The sequence below is a fragment of the Salvelinus namaycush genome, chromosome 9, assembly GCF_016432855.1.
Source record: "Salvelinus namaycush isolate Seneca chromosome 9, SaNama_1.0, whole genome shotgun sequence".
Lineage (NCBI taxonomy): Eukaryota > Metazoa > Chordata > Actinopteri > Salmoniformes > Salmonidae > Salvelinus > Salvelinus namaycush.
Genome location: NC_052315.1, coordinates 27,594,810 through 27,611,441, shown reverse-complemented (window position 1 = coordinate 27,611,441; position 16,632 = coordinate 27,594,810). Strand labels below are relative to the sequence as shown.

The 16,632-nt window shown below is 40.8% G+C and overlaps 1 protein-coding gene across 1 annotated transcript in view; it reads left to right on the top strand.

The window, feature by feature from the left end:
* The first annotated feature begins 2,628 nt into the window (after positions 1 to 2,628).
* The window catches only part of hydin (HYDIN axonemal central pair apparatus protein), a 67,157-nt gene continuing 53,153 nt past the window's right edge, over positions 2,629 to 16,632 (top strand). Inside the window, exons 1-6 of the mRNA XM_039000369.1 lie at positions 2,629 to 2,763; positions 3,107 to 3,232; positions 5,519 to 5,638; positions 8,753 to 8,887; positions 9,734 to 9,933; positions 10,044 to 10,168. Of these exons, the coding sequence (XP_038856297.1) occupies positions 2,629 to 2,763; positions 3,107 to 3,232; positions 5,519 to 5,638; positions 8,753 to 8,887; positions 9,734 to 9,933; positions 10,044 to 10,168 (841 nt within the window). The remainder of the gene's footprint in view (positions 2,764 to 3,106; positions 3,233 to 5,518; positions 5,639 to 8,752; positions 8,888 to 9,733; positions 9,934 to 10,043; positions 10,169 to 16,632) is intronic.

Below are 16,632 nucleotides of genomic sequence, written 5' to 3'. Positions count from 1 at the left end.
GACAAAATAGTCTGCTACTCTATTATTCATTATCTTTCACACATTCTACTACCTAGTGCATACTCATGCATATGTCTACTGGGATCAAATAACTGTTAAAGAAACATAAAACATCCTCTGTGTTTTTGATAGCAAACATTACAAATATGCTGGCACCACAATTTATAGATTAATACCCCAAATGTAGCATACATATAGTCTAACAAGACTTCCAAACTGTTTCACTTGTAGTTTGAGTGCTCAGAAAGGAATGCATGCATAGCCTACTAATTAAGCCTCGTTAGATAAATCTAACATTTGTCATCTTGATACCCAATTAGAATTATTAACTTTGATCATATCTATTGAATTCAGTTATTTACTTAATGGGCTACACAGGCTAGATAGAAGACTGGTCACTCTAATATCAGAGTATGGGTGGGGGGTTGGGTCGTCTCAGAGGTCCATTTGGATACATTGTTTCTGATGTTGGCTCCCCGAACACCAACTCTTTTATTCCCGCTTTGGACACGTGACCAATGAGGACCACGTGACCAATGAAAAGGAACCAGCACGCCGTAGAGTCGGTGCCATGGTAACGGCTAAATGCGCTACAAACTAAAAGGAGAGAAAGAGAGGGACAACTATTGGTGACTATTCTGTAAGTTTCAAAACAAATGACAATGCCTGGTTATTAGGAATATAAAGAACCTAGAACTGAATATAAAATGTTTGAACTGGCTTGATAATGTAGACACATTTATTGAAGTTTATAGTTAACGTTAGCTAGTTGCTAACGTTAGTTGGTTGCTAGTATAACGTTATAGTACTGTTTGCACATTTGAACGCCAGACGAAATATTGACAAATTTGGATAGATTAAATATACCTTCGTTACCAATAATAATAAGTTACTCAGCCACAGTAAAGACGATTCTAGCTACAGTGCTGAAGAACTGTTATCTGTGCGCACAGGCTGTAATTTATCCAAAACACGAAATAAATTACTTTAGAGCACTGTTTACCACCAGACTTGCCAAGTAACGTAACTTCAGTCAGAGAGGAAGAGAGAGGCCCAACTCCGCGGGAAATCTCTCATTCAAGCAGGTTTCGTTTTTTCGCCCACAAGGAATTCGTTTTTTGTATGGCGATTAATGAGAGAGTGGTGAATTTGGTCAACAAAAAATGAATGGCTTATTTGCTAAGTTACTTGAGGTTTATTTGATGGAATAGAAGTTTCGTAATGCTTAAATTGTTACGAGTGTACTGATATAAGTAAGATACGAGACATCCAGGTGTTGTGCCGAAAATCTTCCCCTGCCAGAATTCTCCACCTTTCGCGTTCTTCATTGCTGCGACTTGCTTGATAGTTGAGATTTCTGCTCTTCACTCCGTTGTCAGTTTAGCCTACATTTCACTGATCTTTCGGTTTGGCGATTTGTTTCAAGTGTATGTGGCGGTTCTAGCTTAAATGGCGCCCTGGGTGAAATCCCCCCCTTCAGTGCCCGCACCCGTTGGCGCCCGTTTCCGGCCCCGGCAACAGACGCCTCACAAGTCCTCAACTGGCAGCTTCATTAAATATTACCCGTAAAACACCAGTCTCAACGTCAACAGTGAAGAGGCGACTCCAGGATGCTGGCCTTCTAGGCAGAGTTGCAAAGAAAAAGCCATATCTCAGACTGGCCAATAAAAAAAAAAGATTAAGATGGGCAAAAGAACACAGACACTGGACAGAGGAACTGTGCCTAGAAGGCCAGCATCCTGGAGTCGCATCTTCACTCTTGCTGTTGAGACTGGTGTTTCGCGGGTACTATTTAATGAACCTGCCAGTTGAGGACTTGTGAGAGGTCTGTTTCTCAAACTAGACACTCTAATGTACTTGTCCTCTTGCTCAGTTGTGCACCGGGGCCTCCCACTCCTCTTTCTATTCTGCTTAGAGCCAGTTTGCGCTGTTCTGTGAAGGAAGTAGTACACAGCGTTGTACGAAGAAAGGTCTTTGTTTCTGGCCCTTTTGAGCCTGTAATTGAACCCACAAATGCCGATGCTCCAGATATTCAACTAGTCTAAAGAACACAGCGTTGTTTCAGAAAAAAGGTATTTGTTTCTGGCCATTTTGAGCCTGTAATCGAACCCACAAATGCCGATGCTCCAGATACTCAACTAGTCTAAAGAAGGCAAGTTATATTGCTTCTTTAATCAGAACAACAGTTTTCAGCTGTGCTAACATAATTGCAAAAGGGTTTTCTAATGATCAATTAGCCTTTTACATGATAAACTTGGATTACCTAACACAACGTGCCATTGGAACACAGGATTGATGGTTGCTGATAATGGGCCTCTGTACTCCTATGTAGATATTCTATTAAAAATCTGCCGTTTTTAGCTACAATAGTCATTTACAACATTAACAATGTCTACACTGTATTTCTGATCAATTTTATGTTATTTTAATGGACAAAAAAATTAGCTTTTCTTTCAAAAACAAGGACATTACTAAGTGACCCCAAACTTTTGAAGGGTAGTGTACCTACTAGAATAAAGACTCTTAGTGAGTCTGTCTTGTTGTTTTCTAAATAAATGAATATGTTCATATTCAACAGGATCCGCTGTATCCTCAAATTAACTAAACAAAGAAAGCTCCAACTTTGCAATGCCCACCTCCAAGGTTCAGGCATCCCATGCGGCTCTGCCAAGCCTGCCTCTGAAAATACCAGAAGGATTCAAGAGCAAAGTGGTGGCACCCAGGAATCCCAAACTAGTTAGAAGAGAGGATAGGCCTAAAAAAGTGAGTACATTCATATGTACATTCGTATGTTTTCAATATACACATAACTTGCAGCTATTATTGAATATATCCTCCTACTTCATTATTCATTTATATTTCAAGTAAAATAAAAAAATGTGTCTCTAACCTTGAAATGAGTGCAGTTCTATGTTTACCTATTGATGAACTAACTGATGGAGAGATGTTATTGTGGGGGAAATTAAGCAGAATATGTGTTTGAGTTGGCCTATTCTAAAAGGGGAGAATAATAACATTCCAGGAATATGTCTGTGGTCAAGGATGGACATTTTTATTCAATGATCACTCATGGATTCTGTTAATTGAATTCCCTTTCTCAATGTAGCTGACACCATCTGCTTTTGCACAAGAGATGTCTCAATCTACAGCGGAGCGGCTGGCAAATACACATGAGATGCACCCACCACGCATTCTAGAGCTGATAGACATGAGTGAGACCACTCACCAGAAGGTAAAGTCTATGCAAATGCACTACAACAGGATTTCCCAACTAGCGGCCTGCAGGCCGAGTTTGGCCCGCGGGTGATTTTACAAGTTTTCTGAGCAAAAATAAATACATTTCCAAAGTATTCCCACGCATACTAGAAAGATACAGTATATGTGATTGTATACAATTGTAAGCAAGGTTTGAAATTATTATGTTTTAGTCTAATATTATATATGTTTGGGCTCAGGGGTCACGTTAATGCAGAATTGAGTTTTTCTCATAGAACAAAATATATAAAACGCATAAGAAATATCTTGCTGGCCTCCCGACTGGCGCAGTGTTCTAAGGCACTGAATCGCAGTGCTATCTGTGCCACTAGAGATTCTGGGTTCGAGTCCAGACTCTGTCGCGACCGGGAGACCCATGGGGCGGCGCACAATTGGCCCATCGTCATCCGGGTTAGGGGAGGGTTTGGCCGGCAGGGATGTCCTTGTCCCATCGTGCACTAGTGACTCCTGTGGCGGGCCGGGCGCAGTGCACACTGACACAGTCGCCAGGTGTACCGTGTTTCCTCCGACACATTGGTGTGGATGGCTTCCGGGTTAAGTGGGCATTGTGTCAAGAAGCAGTGCGGTTTGGTTGGGTTGTGTTTCGGGGGACGCACGGCTCTCGACCTCCGGCTCTCACGAGTCCGTATGGGAGTTGCAGCGATGAGACAAGATTGTAACTACCAATTGGGGAGAAAAAGGGGTAAAAGAAGAACGTTTTGTAAACGCAGATCTAAAATGCTTCTTATTGTAATTTCTGCTCGTCATCAGACCAACGTTAATTTTGTGCTTCAGTAGGACTTTTCCACTCTGATGAGAATTCATGAACAGGGATTCTATGAGCAGATGTGTAGCTACTTTTCTCCTGTACTTTTCGTGCAAGATTAACTTTCAGCAAAACATTAGGAAATGTAGCTGGCTACATTCATTCTAAGATAAACATTAGAAATATGATGGCCATGCATTGTTTTTGCAAAAAATACCTTGCTTTTTCATTGTAAGCTCATTTACTTGTGTGGCTGCTAGACGAATAGCATTGCACTTCTGTTACCATCTGATGAAATGAAGCTATTTTCTGTCGAATGTGTTGCACTAATGTATTTTCTGTGAAGGAAAACCATAGTTGCACGCCACGATCACTCGATTGTATTTTCTGTGAAGGAAAACCATAGTTGCACGCCACGATCACTCGATTGAAGGAAAAAAAACACGGTTGACTTTTAATATAAAACACAGGTGAAATAGTTTAAAACACAGTTCATGATCCCTGCACTATAAACTCAAAGTCAAGCTTTCTTTATGATCACTTAGGATGCAGTATTACCACTTAGCTGTTTTTGTTGGCTTGGAGAATCATTTATTTGTAGATAATACTGATAATGCACAGGCCAAAAGCTTGTGTCGATTGTCAAACCGCAAGAAAACATCTAATCAGATCCTAGGTCACCCATCTCAACCTGATTGATGTTGGAAGCCTATGGTTAAAACATAATATTATTGCTCAGCCTTTACACCATCAAAAGGGCCCTGGTAGGGCTTTATGTCACTTCATCTTATTCATTGAACGTGCATCTGTAAATAGGACTGTGCATCCACCCACTCTTCCTCCCTTGGAACATAAACTGGATTTAATTGGATTGATTATAGAGGAAAATCATTTAATTTACTGTAGGAATGTGAAAGAAGTACACATTTTCTCATCTTATAAAGCATCTGCTCTCTGCACCTCGCTCTCTCTCTCTCTCTCTCTCTTTGCCCCTTTCTACCTCCAGCGTTTTCTTGCCTCTGTAATACTGTTAGCTAATATAATTATTTTCCAACCAGCTTGTCCTTAAATCAGAGCCCATCTTCTGAAATTGTATACAAAATTAAGTCAAATAGGATGAAGGAGGTTCAAATCAAGGCATTCTCTTTTTCACTTACAAGCTGGCCGATTGTGTGGAGTAAATTTCCACAGTTGCAGAATACAGAATGCATCATCATTATGAGATGAAGGTCATTTTGACATAATTGATATTAAGTTTATGAACCAGGCCTGTAAGCAGCCTTCCCTTAGTCAGCGTTGTCTGATGTGACCTCCTACTGTAGTAGTAGAGGTCATCTAATGTGACTTAAACAATTACAATTGTCTACAATTATTATGGAATATTATTTTGTAATATGTGTGTTACTAAAGGCACAATGTGGCTTGCTCAAAAAAGTATGTTATTGTTCCTACCCTAAGAATACTGGCTTTTAAAATTTTCCTCTGTGCTGTTCTCAGTTCTCTACCATTGATGTGGACCAGGCCATGTTCCAGCCATACCCCTCGGAGATTGTGTTCCAGAATTATACGCCCTCAGAGACCTTTGAGATTTCACTGATTCTCCGTAACAATGACAAGGTAGGGCAGGGCGGGTTTGGGTACCAGGGAAGCGTGGAAGGTTGATGTGGACATTAGATTGCCAATACCTGGCTGAGCGAGCAGCCATGTGGAGAGTGGATAGTTCTGGAGATTTGCTTGATCCATCTGACTTCCCAGTGATAATTGTACAGCATACGTTATTAGTTACAACCCCATATGTGCCACACCAATATGTGATTGGATTCTCCATTAAAAAGTGCTCCACAGCAAACACTCAATAAACTGTAATTAATGAAAGGGCTGTTGATGAAAGGGCTGAATCATGCATGGATCTATCATTTAAATGGGCTCGATTACAGTTAGAAAATATGTCTCCCCTAAAACCCTCTCATGGCGTCAGAGATAAGTCAAGGAAATATATTGTTAGGCGTAGCCTATACATTTAATGCATAACCTACCTAGGATTTAGAAGAAATATCCAAATGTAACTGTCAGTCCATTATTAAAAGGTGTAAGGGTACTGTGCATGAAATCTGGAGAATTTCTGTTTTCGACACATGAAAAGGCATAACAATCTTTTTACAACGCTACAATGATTGATATGCTTTTAACTTGCCTCTCAGTTATGTTACCATTGATCAACGATGACGTTATGACTCATCTTTCACATGTTGATAATGCATTGTGGAAGTCACAGAGGTACAGTAATTTTACTATGTAATGCAATAGTAATTCCCAACATAATAAAATCTCTGGCCCAGCTATCTGCATTGTGCATTATTACCCTTTTCCTTATAGGCTACAGTGCATTATTGCCATTTTCCTTATAGGCTACAGTGCATTATTACCCTTTTCCTTATAGGCTACAGTGCATTATTACCATTTTCCTTATAGGCTACAGTGCATTATTACCCTTTTTCTTATAGGCTACAGTGCATTATTACCATTTTCCTTATAGGCTACAGTGCATTATTACCCTTTTTCTTATAGGCTACAGTGCATTATTACCCTTTTTCTTATAGGCTACAGTGCATTATTACCCTTTTTCTTATAGGCTACAGTGCATTATTACCCTTTTTCTTATAGGCTACAGTGCATTATTACCCCTTTTTTTATAGGCTACAGTGCATTATTACCCCTTTTTTTATAGGCTACAGTGCATTCGCAATATTCCTCACACAATAACATACCTCTCTTTCCCCTACACTCATCCTTTCAAATGCCAACTATTTCTACCGGTTTCATCCTTTCAGAACAGCGAAACTCATTAGTAACTACATTATGTGTTTTTTAATTAGGCCATTTTTTATAGTTTGAACAAAAAGCATTGTGATGAAAGGATTATATAGTGTCAACTGATTTGGTAGTCTACAACCTACATATTTTCTCCCAACCATTTACCTTTCAGGGAGATGGGGTAGGGTGGGGGTAGTAGTGAGATAGTGTGGTAGAGAGACACATACTGTAATAAGTATGTATATAAATTCCCTGGAAAAACAACCTCTTTATTCAATTTATTCATGACCACATTGAAGCTGTAATGCATACAGTCGTTAGATTTAAAATGCAAGGAGAAAATATATGAAAGATTTAGCTTTGTAGTCAAATGTCTCACCTCCTCACTGCAGTCCCATGTTGATGGCAAATAGATAGGCCTAGAAAAAGTTATTGGCAGTAGAGTCAAAGCCACAATTCCTTTTATTTATTGGTCATTTAAATCCTGAATTTCTAAATATACTATGTTGCATGCCTGTCCAAACCCCAAACTCTTTTTTAGGATGTATTGCATTTGGCTGATTTTTATATCAAACAGAAGTTAAACAAGTGCACTTTTACGTTGATGCATTTGGTGACATACTGTTTTGTTCCAGTGTTAATTTTGTCAACAATAACTATGATGAAAAATATTTGTCAACAACCTATTTTTCCTCACGAAAACTAATAAAGATAGCGAGACGAGATGCCATAAAAACACAATAACTTTAGTAACAAATTCGTTTTCATTTTAGTTGATGAAAATGTGACGAGACGAGAATTCCACATGAGACTAATGGACATTCAATTAGACATTAATATTTTTTGTCCAATCATAAGCATTCATGTCTTTGCAGAATATTTAATGCAATCCTCTCATTGGCAGAATTAACGGCTTTTCAGTCACACAGCTCCCGGGCAGTCACTTCAGTTACTCGTAAATATTTTGAACTGATGCACAGCCAGCGAACCAGGACACTTTAATTGTAACTAACCTCAACTAAAAACTATAATGTTTACTCTCTTACTTTCATGTTGGCTATTTTCGCTTTGATCACATCACATGCTCCATTTTCCCATGTGTGCTGTTATTCATCTGTGTTGCCGCTCTTGCGGTCGGCAAATGCGAGTCACTGTTATTTACCCCCATCCCAAGGTTATGATTGGGAGAAAAGAGCTGTATGCTTAAATGGTTTAACCTGTTGCCAAGGCTTTGTAGCCTATGGTAAGTCATGGCTAGCATTGGTTACAATCTGCCACAATAGCAATGTGCCAGCTATATGAGGGGATAGTAGGCCTCGTTGGACAAGGCTATCTTAATGTGCACATGATGGAAGTTACAAGTAAATTATTTAATGGGAAAAAAATGCGCTGACGAATATTTGACAAAAATGACTGTGACTAAAACTACACTAAAATTGTCCTGAGTTTAAGTCGACTGATAATAACTAAAACTAAGAAGGATGAAATGACTAAAATGTGACTGAGACTAAAACTAAATCTAAAATAGCTGCCAAAATGAACACAGTTCTGTACCTTAGTATGGTCTGCCAAACTGCCACCTGCATGTTGAAATATATATTTTTTTTAAACAGAGGAAAGGAATATAATTTCTTATGTTCTTCTTGCAGTTATTTTTCTTAAATATGTTTCTTGTCTTTGAGCTTCTTTTGGGGCTTAGGAGAGTAGGGAGTAGGGATGTTGCAAAGTCAAAGTGGAGAGTTAGTCATTATGTCCCTCTCTCTTTCTCTCTTTCTTTTTCTTTCTCTCTCTTTTCTCTCTCTTTGTCTCTCTCTCTTTGTTTCTCTCTCTATTTCTCTGTGTGTGCGCGTGTATGTGTGTGCATGCATGTGCATATGTGTGTGTGTTTGTGTGTGTGTGTGTCTTTCTGGTCTTTAGATCCCACGGCTGGTGAAGGTGGTGGAGGGAGACTCTCTGTATTTTAAAGTGGTCAGTCCAGTGGATGTATGTAGCAAAGTGGCCCCAGGGATGGCGTCCACATTCAGTGTCCTCTTTACACCTCAGGAGAACAAGGTACTGTCAACACAAATAAAATAAAAATGATATAGCAACACACTTAACAAACAGTTGGAACACTGTAAAGTGCAATACACTATTACGTTTTCTTTTAATGCTATGGATCAAAGCAAACAAATGTTTCCAACTTTATTCAATCTGTTCATGAAATTTCCTCTTTCTGATTCCAAAAGAAAACAGCTTTCTTATGTTCTGAACATTACTGAAAGAAATGTAGGCCTAGTTATGAAACCAGTCTCATTCATTACCCTTGGTCTGAAGGAAAGATTTCAATGCTTCAGGTTTTCACTTCAGTAATGACAACACGGTGAAACATCAATGTCAAATCTCATATTCCTTGTTAATGTGCCTCTGCACTGTAATTCTATCAGAGAGTGTGCTTTGATGAGCATGGGCATGACAGGGAATGTTTCCACCACAGCCTAGTCTCACTCCATTAGCTGCCATTCTCCAGGCTCTAATATGGCCTGGTAATCTGCTTTGCTCTGCTTGCACATTAATACAGAGTGCAGTTGTTAGAGAGATTCAGGGCCCTTGGCAACATAATCAGGCCTGGAGCCAACTCATCTGTATGGAGACAATAGGGAGAGATGAGGACTGTTTGGATGACAGACCCCCGAAAAAACAACATACTTGACAAGATGTGAACATTTGGAGCAGCAGTGAACCTTTGGTTATGCATGTGTTATAGTTCCAAGACATTGTTGATTAGGACATGTCCTTCATGCACCACATGAGACAGAATCCAATAAGAAACTGATCAAAGTTGAATCTGAAGTCTACCTCTGTGCTGTCCTGTCCTTGTGAACTTCATAAAGTAACCTCTCTTCCCCCGTCTCCCAGGACTACATCCACAGGCTCATCTGTGTGACAGAGAGGGAGAGGTTTCAGGTTCCTATCCGGGCGATTGGGGCGCGGGCCATCCTAGACTTCCCTGACCACCTGCACTTCTCTCTGTGCCCTGTGAAGTGCTCCTCACAGAAGACCCTGCTGGTGCGCAACATTGGCAACTGTGAGGCCAAGTTTCAGCTAAGCACACACAGGTGAGAGATGATCTATGATAGGAGTCTGTTCTAGCCTCTAGTCTGTTCTAGCCCAAGTACTCCATGCTAAACCAACCATTTCTACCTGTCCATGCCTTTGTTCTGTCAAGCCCTTTTTCAGTGGAGCCCCCTCTTGGAACTATTGGAGTTGGAGAGAGCATGCAGGTGACAGTTGACTTTCTACCCAAGACTGCAGGAGACCACAGCCAGGATCTGCTGCTTCACTACCATACAGGTGCAAGACCATTACTATAAAGCAGCAGCTACACCGCACAGGTCTGGCTAGACAAGATTCAGTATCCTTGGAGCTTTATGGTCACCATTATACAGATGTTACACATGCATCTATACTCTACAATCATCTACATCCAAAATTCTCCCCACAAAGAATAAACCATATACAATATACCCTCAGTGTACAAAACATTAGGAACACTTTCCTAATATTGAGTTGCACACTCCCCTTTTGCCCTCAGAACAGCCTCAATTAGTTGGGAAATGGACTCTACAAGGTGGCGAAAGCGTTCCACAGGGATGCTGGCCCATGTTGACTCCAATGCTTCCCACGGTTGTGTCAAGATGGCTGGATGTCCTATGGGTGGTGGACGTTTCTTGATAAACACGGGATACTGTTGAGCATGAAAAACCCATCAGCGTTGCAGTTCTTGACAAACCGGTGCGCCTGGCACCTACTACCATACCCTGTTCAAAGGCACTAATCTTTTGTCTTGCCCATTCACCCTCTGAATGGGACACTTACACAATCCATGTCTCAATTGTCTCAAGGCTTCAAAATCCTTCTTTAACCTGTCTCCTCCCCTTCATTTACACTGATTGAAGTGGATTTAACAAGTGACATCAATAAGGGATTGTAGCGTTCACCTGGATTCACCTGGTCAGTCTATGTCATGGAAAGAGCAGGTGATCTTAATGTTTTGTACACTCAGTGTACATGTCTCTCCAGAGTCCCCACCGATAGACCCACTCACTTTGCATTACGCTAGCACACAAGTACTTGCTCTACACCAGTAAGGTACTTCATAGAAACAGATGCATACACACACTCACATTACATACATTTTTTTGCATAAGATAATCAACTACATCAAATGGGGTGGAACTAAAAGGATGAATCTGTTTACCATACATTCACTGTGAACACAATAATAAAATATCCCCTTCGTAATGACCCAGCAGCAGGAATGGTAAAACAGTGTTAATCATTTCAGGTGCATTTATTCACAGTCTTTAATCTCTGCTCTTTCACACAGGTTGCACCTAGCGTATAGGGAAAACACCCGAATTAGCATATATCCTATTAACAGATGTATGAGTGTGGATGGCTGGGTGTGCTGGTGTTATCTGTTGCCTATAGCAGTGTGGTCAGCCCTGTTAGAATGGACAGCCCCTGGAGACACGTCTGTCTTGTTTTGTTTGTGTGATTATACCAGATGATGGTTTGAGATATTGATAGAACTCCATTGGAAACCCCAATATGTTTTATTTTCCAGCTGGAATGTAAGCGGATGTGCAATTATTTTTCGCTCAATTCAAGATCTTAAACTGTCCCATGTTTGTGATTGTGATAATGGGTAGTGCTGGCAAAGGGACCTTATAGGATTCCAAGGTGATTGCAGTGTTAAAGATTGATAAAAGTGTTTTTATGATGTGGTGAAATCCAGATTTGATGGAGGATTTAGAGTAGTCCCCCTTTATCACTTAATTATTTTGACAAGCCTTTGGTAGAATTGAAAGTTGATAAAAGGTGAATTTGCAATGTGATGGAGAACTATATCTGTGTGAGATACAGTAAACCAATTAAGAGCCAGAGGAGTACTTGAGTGAGTGTGTGTGTGTGTGTGTGCATGTTTATCTGTGTGCTTGTGTGTGTGTGCGTGTGTGTGCATCCCTGCGTGCGTGCGTGTGCATCCCTGCGTGCATGCGTGTTTGTGCGCGTGTAAACGCATGTGTGTGTGTTTGGCTCAGGTGGTGCTTGGTGGTCTGCTGTCTCACTGCATACACACACAGGTCTAGTGAAGGGCAGCAGCATTAACATTTTATAATGTGCTCTACTCTAAAAAGACCACTGTAGGCCCATCAGGGTTGTATCATTTTTAATTCAGCACCTTTCCCTGTCTCCTTCTCATGTATGCTTCAGATGAAGCTGCTCTGGAGGTTACCCTCTGGAACCAGTGAACGCAGCAAATCATGAGTATCTTGTCAAGTAGTACTGTACATTTTTGACCCATGAACATGTAATTTCAAACATGGTAAAATTTTTGCAGGGGTGGTTAAGCAGTGATTCTACTGTATATACAGTGTCCATCTATTCTATTCTAATCAATCCATCTATTGATTTATTAATTTGCCCTTTAGTAGCCTTCATCTAGGACACATTTACATATTGTATATTTTATTGGATAGTAGCCGAAGCATGACAAATTAGGCTCCTTTGCTCAAGGGTGTGACTGCTAATACTGAGATTCAATATGACAACTATATAGCTATATATGAATCCAGCTCCCCAGTCACTGCTATGTCATTTCCTAAAATTAACACAATAATGCAAACAGATGTCAGGTTTCTTTCATTGCTCCTGCCTGGATACTCGGCTTCTACGTGACAGGAGACAAGAAGTGCTACGTACTCTCTCTCGTTCTTGATGTGCTAGATCAGGGGTCCCCAATTACATTCAGCCGTGGGCCGGTTTTTCCTTGAGTGGATGGTCGGGAGGGCGGAACATAGTTATAAATATTTTATACACTGCAAATTGAACGCAAACAGATATAGTATTTGACAAAAACAGAATAATTTCAAACATTGATTACATTGGGATACGATCACATATGCCTCTCTATTTATGCATTGGAATACTTCCGAACAGATTTCCTAAATTAAACGAAAATACAATTTTATTTTAAAAAAATTACTTGAGGGGCCAAATAAAATCACCCTTGGGCCAATTTTGCTGCCTATTGGGGAACAATGTTCACACAGAAAAACCCCTCAAAGTAAATTCTGGTGAGAAATGCTATCAGTGGGTTTAAGACAGGCTTCCTTTGCTACTGAAATTAATGAATTAGTTATAGTCTTTAAGCTGCTGTCGTATTTAGGAGCAAAGAGTTTACCCTAGACTCTGCCTCTGCCTTGACTATCTGCAGTCTTTTAGGAAATCGCATGAGCACACATACACACACACACACGTCTGTTTTAGTATCCTTAACGCCAAATCCCTAACTCCTTACCCTAAACCTAACCACTAACCATAATTCTAACCCTAATCCTAATTGTATCCCTAACCATAAACCTAACCCCTTTGCTCTGCTCACCCTCTCCTCACCAGCAGCACTTCAGCAGAATCTTCAGAATCTTTTCAAGAGCTTTTCACTGAGGGCTCAAGGCTCCTGTCAAATGCAGCATGGGCAATCAAAGGGAGAACTTCCAACAGTAGTATCGGCTGAGGTTAAAATGTCCTATGCGTAGCCTGGAAACTGATGGCCGTGCAGAATGAATCTCTTGAGGAAATTAGATGATGAAAGCATGATATTGGCTCGACCAGTGGGGGAGAGAGGCACATTTTTCTTGCCCATCAACCGTTGTCATAGCATCAGGATCTCAGCGATAATTATGGTCCCTCCATTTTCCCCTATTTTCTATTCTTTCTTTTTTGTAGGACACATCTTACAGCTTTATTGCACATGACAGGCTTGTCGTCATTAATATGTGCTGGTTTTAAGTATATCTTTGCTTTGGTGATGCTGCTAATCATCTACGGTTCCTCCTGAGACAACATTAGGTACTTTAACTGGGCAGCAACTACCTTAGCGAGCATGCTCACCCACCTTGCTTGTTCCTTGGTCCCAAAAGAGTGCCGTTCACCGAGATATCACAGTCACACCACTGTAATAGGTCTACTTGGGTGTTCCACAAGAGAAATTGGTGGATAAAAGGAAAAGTGGATAGATTTATGAGGTTGTGACATTCATGTCTTAAAGAAAAAGCTTTTTTCCCTGGATTTTGTACTTCATTTTACTTTGATGAAGATTTATTTACTTTGACTCTGTCTGCAACACCTATTTAAGAGGCATACTGTCAAGCCAATCCTTTATAGTAAGGTCTTTGAAGTGATTTTGTTATAATGTGATTATTGTACAGTACTGTATAGCCTAATCCACATCCCTAATAAAGGATGTATAGTTACAGGAGGCCTATATAATGGTTTAAGTGCATCTATCTTTCTTTGACTAATCTTTTGAAGAGGTTGAGTACTGTATACATACTTATTTGATAGAGACCGACTGTTTTCCAGCATTGGATTTAGGCCTACTGTAGTAACAGGCTAGCCTGGGTACCAGTCTTTTTAGCTAACACTCCTTGCCACTCCTGTCATTTGCCAAAGAGACTGCAGGGTGGTGACCAAGAACACAATGGTCACTCTGACAGAGCTCTAGAGTTCCTCTGTGGAGATGGGAGAACCTTCCAGAAGGACAACCATCTCAGCAGCACTACACCGATCAGGCTTTTATGGTGGAGTGGCCAGACGGAAGCCACTCCTCAGTAAAAGGCACATGACAGCCCGCTTGGAGTTTTCCAAAAGGCACCTAAAGACTCTCAGACCATGAGAAAAAAATATTCTCTGGTCTGATGCAACCAAGATTGAACTCTTTAGCTTGATTGCCAAGCGTCACATCTGGAGGAAACCTGGCACCATCCCTACGGTGAAGCACGGTTGTAGCAACATCATGCTGTGGGGATATTTTTCAGTGGCAGGGACTGGGAGACTGGTAAGGATCGAGGGAAAGATGAACGGAGCAAAGTAAAGTGAGATCCTTGATGAAAACCTGCTCCAGAGCGCTCAGGACCTCATACTGGGGCGAAGGTTCACCTTCCAACAGGACAATGACCCTAAGCACACAGCCAAGACAACGCAGTAGTAGTCTCTGAATTTCCTTGAGTGGCCCAGCGCAGAGCCCGGACTTGAACCTGATCAAACTTTTCTTGAGAGACCGGAAAATAGCTGTGCAGCGGTGCTCCCCATCCAACCTGACAGCTTGAGATGTCCTGCATAGAAGAATGAGAGAAACTCCACAAATACAGGTGCTCCAAGCTTGTAGCGTCTATATATATGTATACACTACCGGTCAACAGTTTTAGAACATCTACTCATTCAAGGGTGTTTCTTTATTTTTACTATTTTCTACATTGCAGAATAATAGTGAAGACATCAAAACTATGAAATAACACATATGGAATCATGTAGTAACCAAAAAAGCATTAAACAAATCGAAATATATTTTATATTTGAGATTTTTCAAATAGCCACCCTTTGCCTTGATGACAGCTTTGCACACGCTTGGCATTCTCTCAACCAGCTTCACCTGGAATGCTTTTCCAACAGTCTTGAAGAAGTTCCCACATATGCTGAGCGCTTGTTGGCTCCTTTTCCTTCGCTCTGCGGTCCGACTCATCCCAAACCATCTCAATTTGGTTGAGGTCGGGGGATTGTGGAGGCCAGATCATCTGATGCAGCACTTCATCACTTGGGTCATTGTCCTGTTGAAAAACAAATGATAGTTCCACGAAGCGCAAACCAGATGGGATGGCGTATCGCTGCAGAATGCTGTGGTAGCCATGCTTGTTAAGTGTGCCTTGAATTCTAAATAAATCACAGACAGTGTCACCAGCAAAGCACCCCCACACCATAACACCTCCTCCTCCATGCTTTACGGTGGGAAATACACATGGAGATCATCCGCTCACCCACACCGCGTCTCACAAAGACACAACGGTTGGAACCAAAAATCTCAAATTTGGACTCCAGACCAAAGGACAAATTTCCACCGGTCTAATGTCCATTGCTCATGTTTCTTGGCCCAAGGAAGTCTCTTCTTCTTATTTGTGTCCTTTAGTAGTGGTTTCTTTGCAGCAATTTGACCATGAAGGCCTGATTCACACAGTCTCCTCTGAACAGTTGATGTTGAGATGTGTATGTTACTTGAACTCTGTGAAGCATTTATTTGGGCTGCAGTTTTTGAGGCTGGTAACTCTAATGAACTTATCTTCTGCAGCAGAGGTAACTCTGGGTCTTCCATTCCTGTGGCGGTCCTCATGAGAGACAGTTTCATCATAGCGCTTGATGGTTTTTGCGACTGCAGTTGAAGAAACTTTCAAAGTTCTTGAAATGTTCTGTGTTGACTGACCTTAATGTCTTAAGGTTAATGATGGATTGTAATTTTTCTTTGCTTATTTGAGCTGTTCTTGCCATATTTGGTCTTTTACCAAATGGGGCTATCTTCTGTATACCCCCCCACCTTGTCACAACACAACTGATTGGCTCAAACGCATTAAAGAAGGAAAGAAATTCCACAAATTAAATTTTTAGAAGGCACACCTGTTAACTGAAATGCATTCCAGGTGACTACCTCACTACCGCTGGTTGAGAGAATTCCAAGAGTGTGCAAAGCTTTCATCAAGGAAAAGTTGGCTATTTGAAGAATCTCTTGGCATTCCCTCAACCTGCTTCATGAGGTAGTCACCTGGAATGCACCTCAAACCAATTGAGATTTGTTTAACACTTTTTTGGTTACTACATGATTCCATATGTGTTATTTCATAGTTGTGATGTCTTCACTATTATTCTCCAATGTAGAAAATAGTAAAAATAAAGAAAAACCCTTGAATGAGTAGGTGTTATAAAAC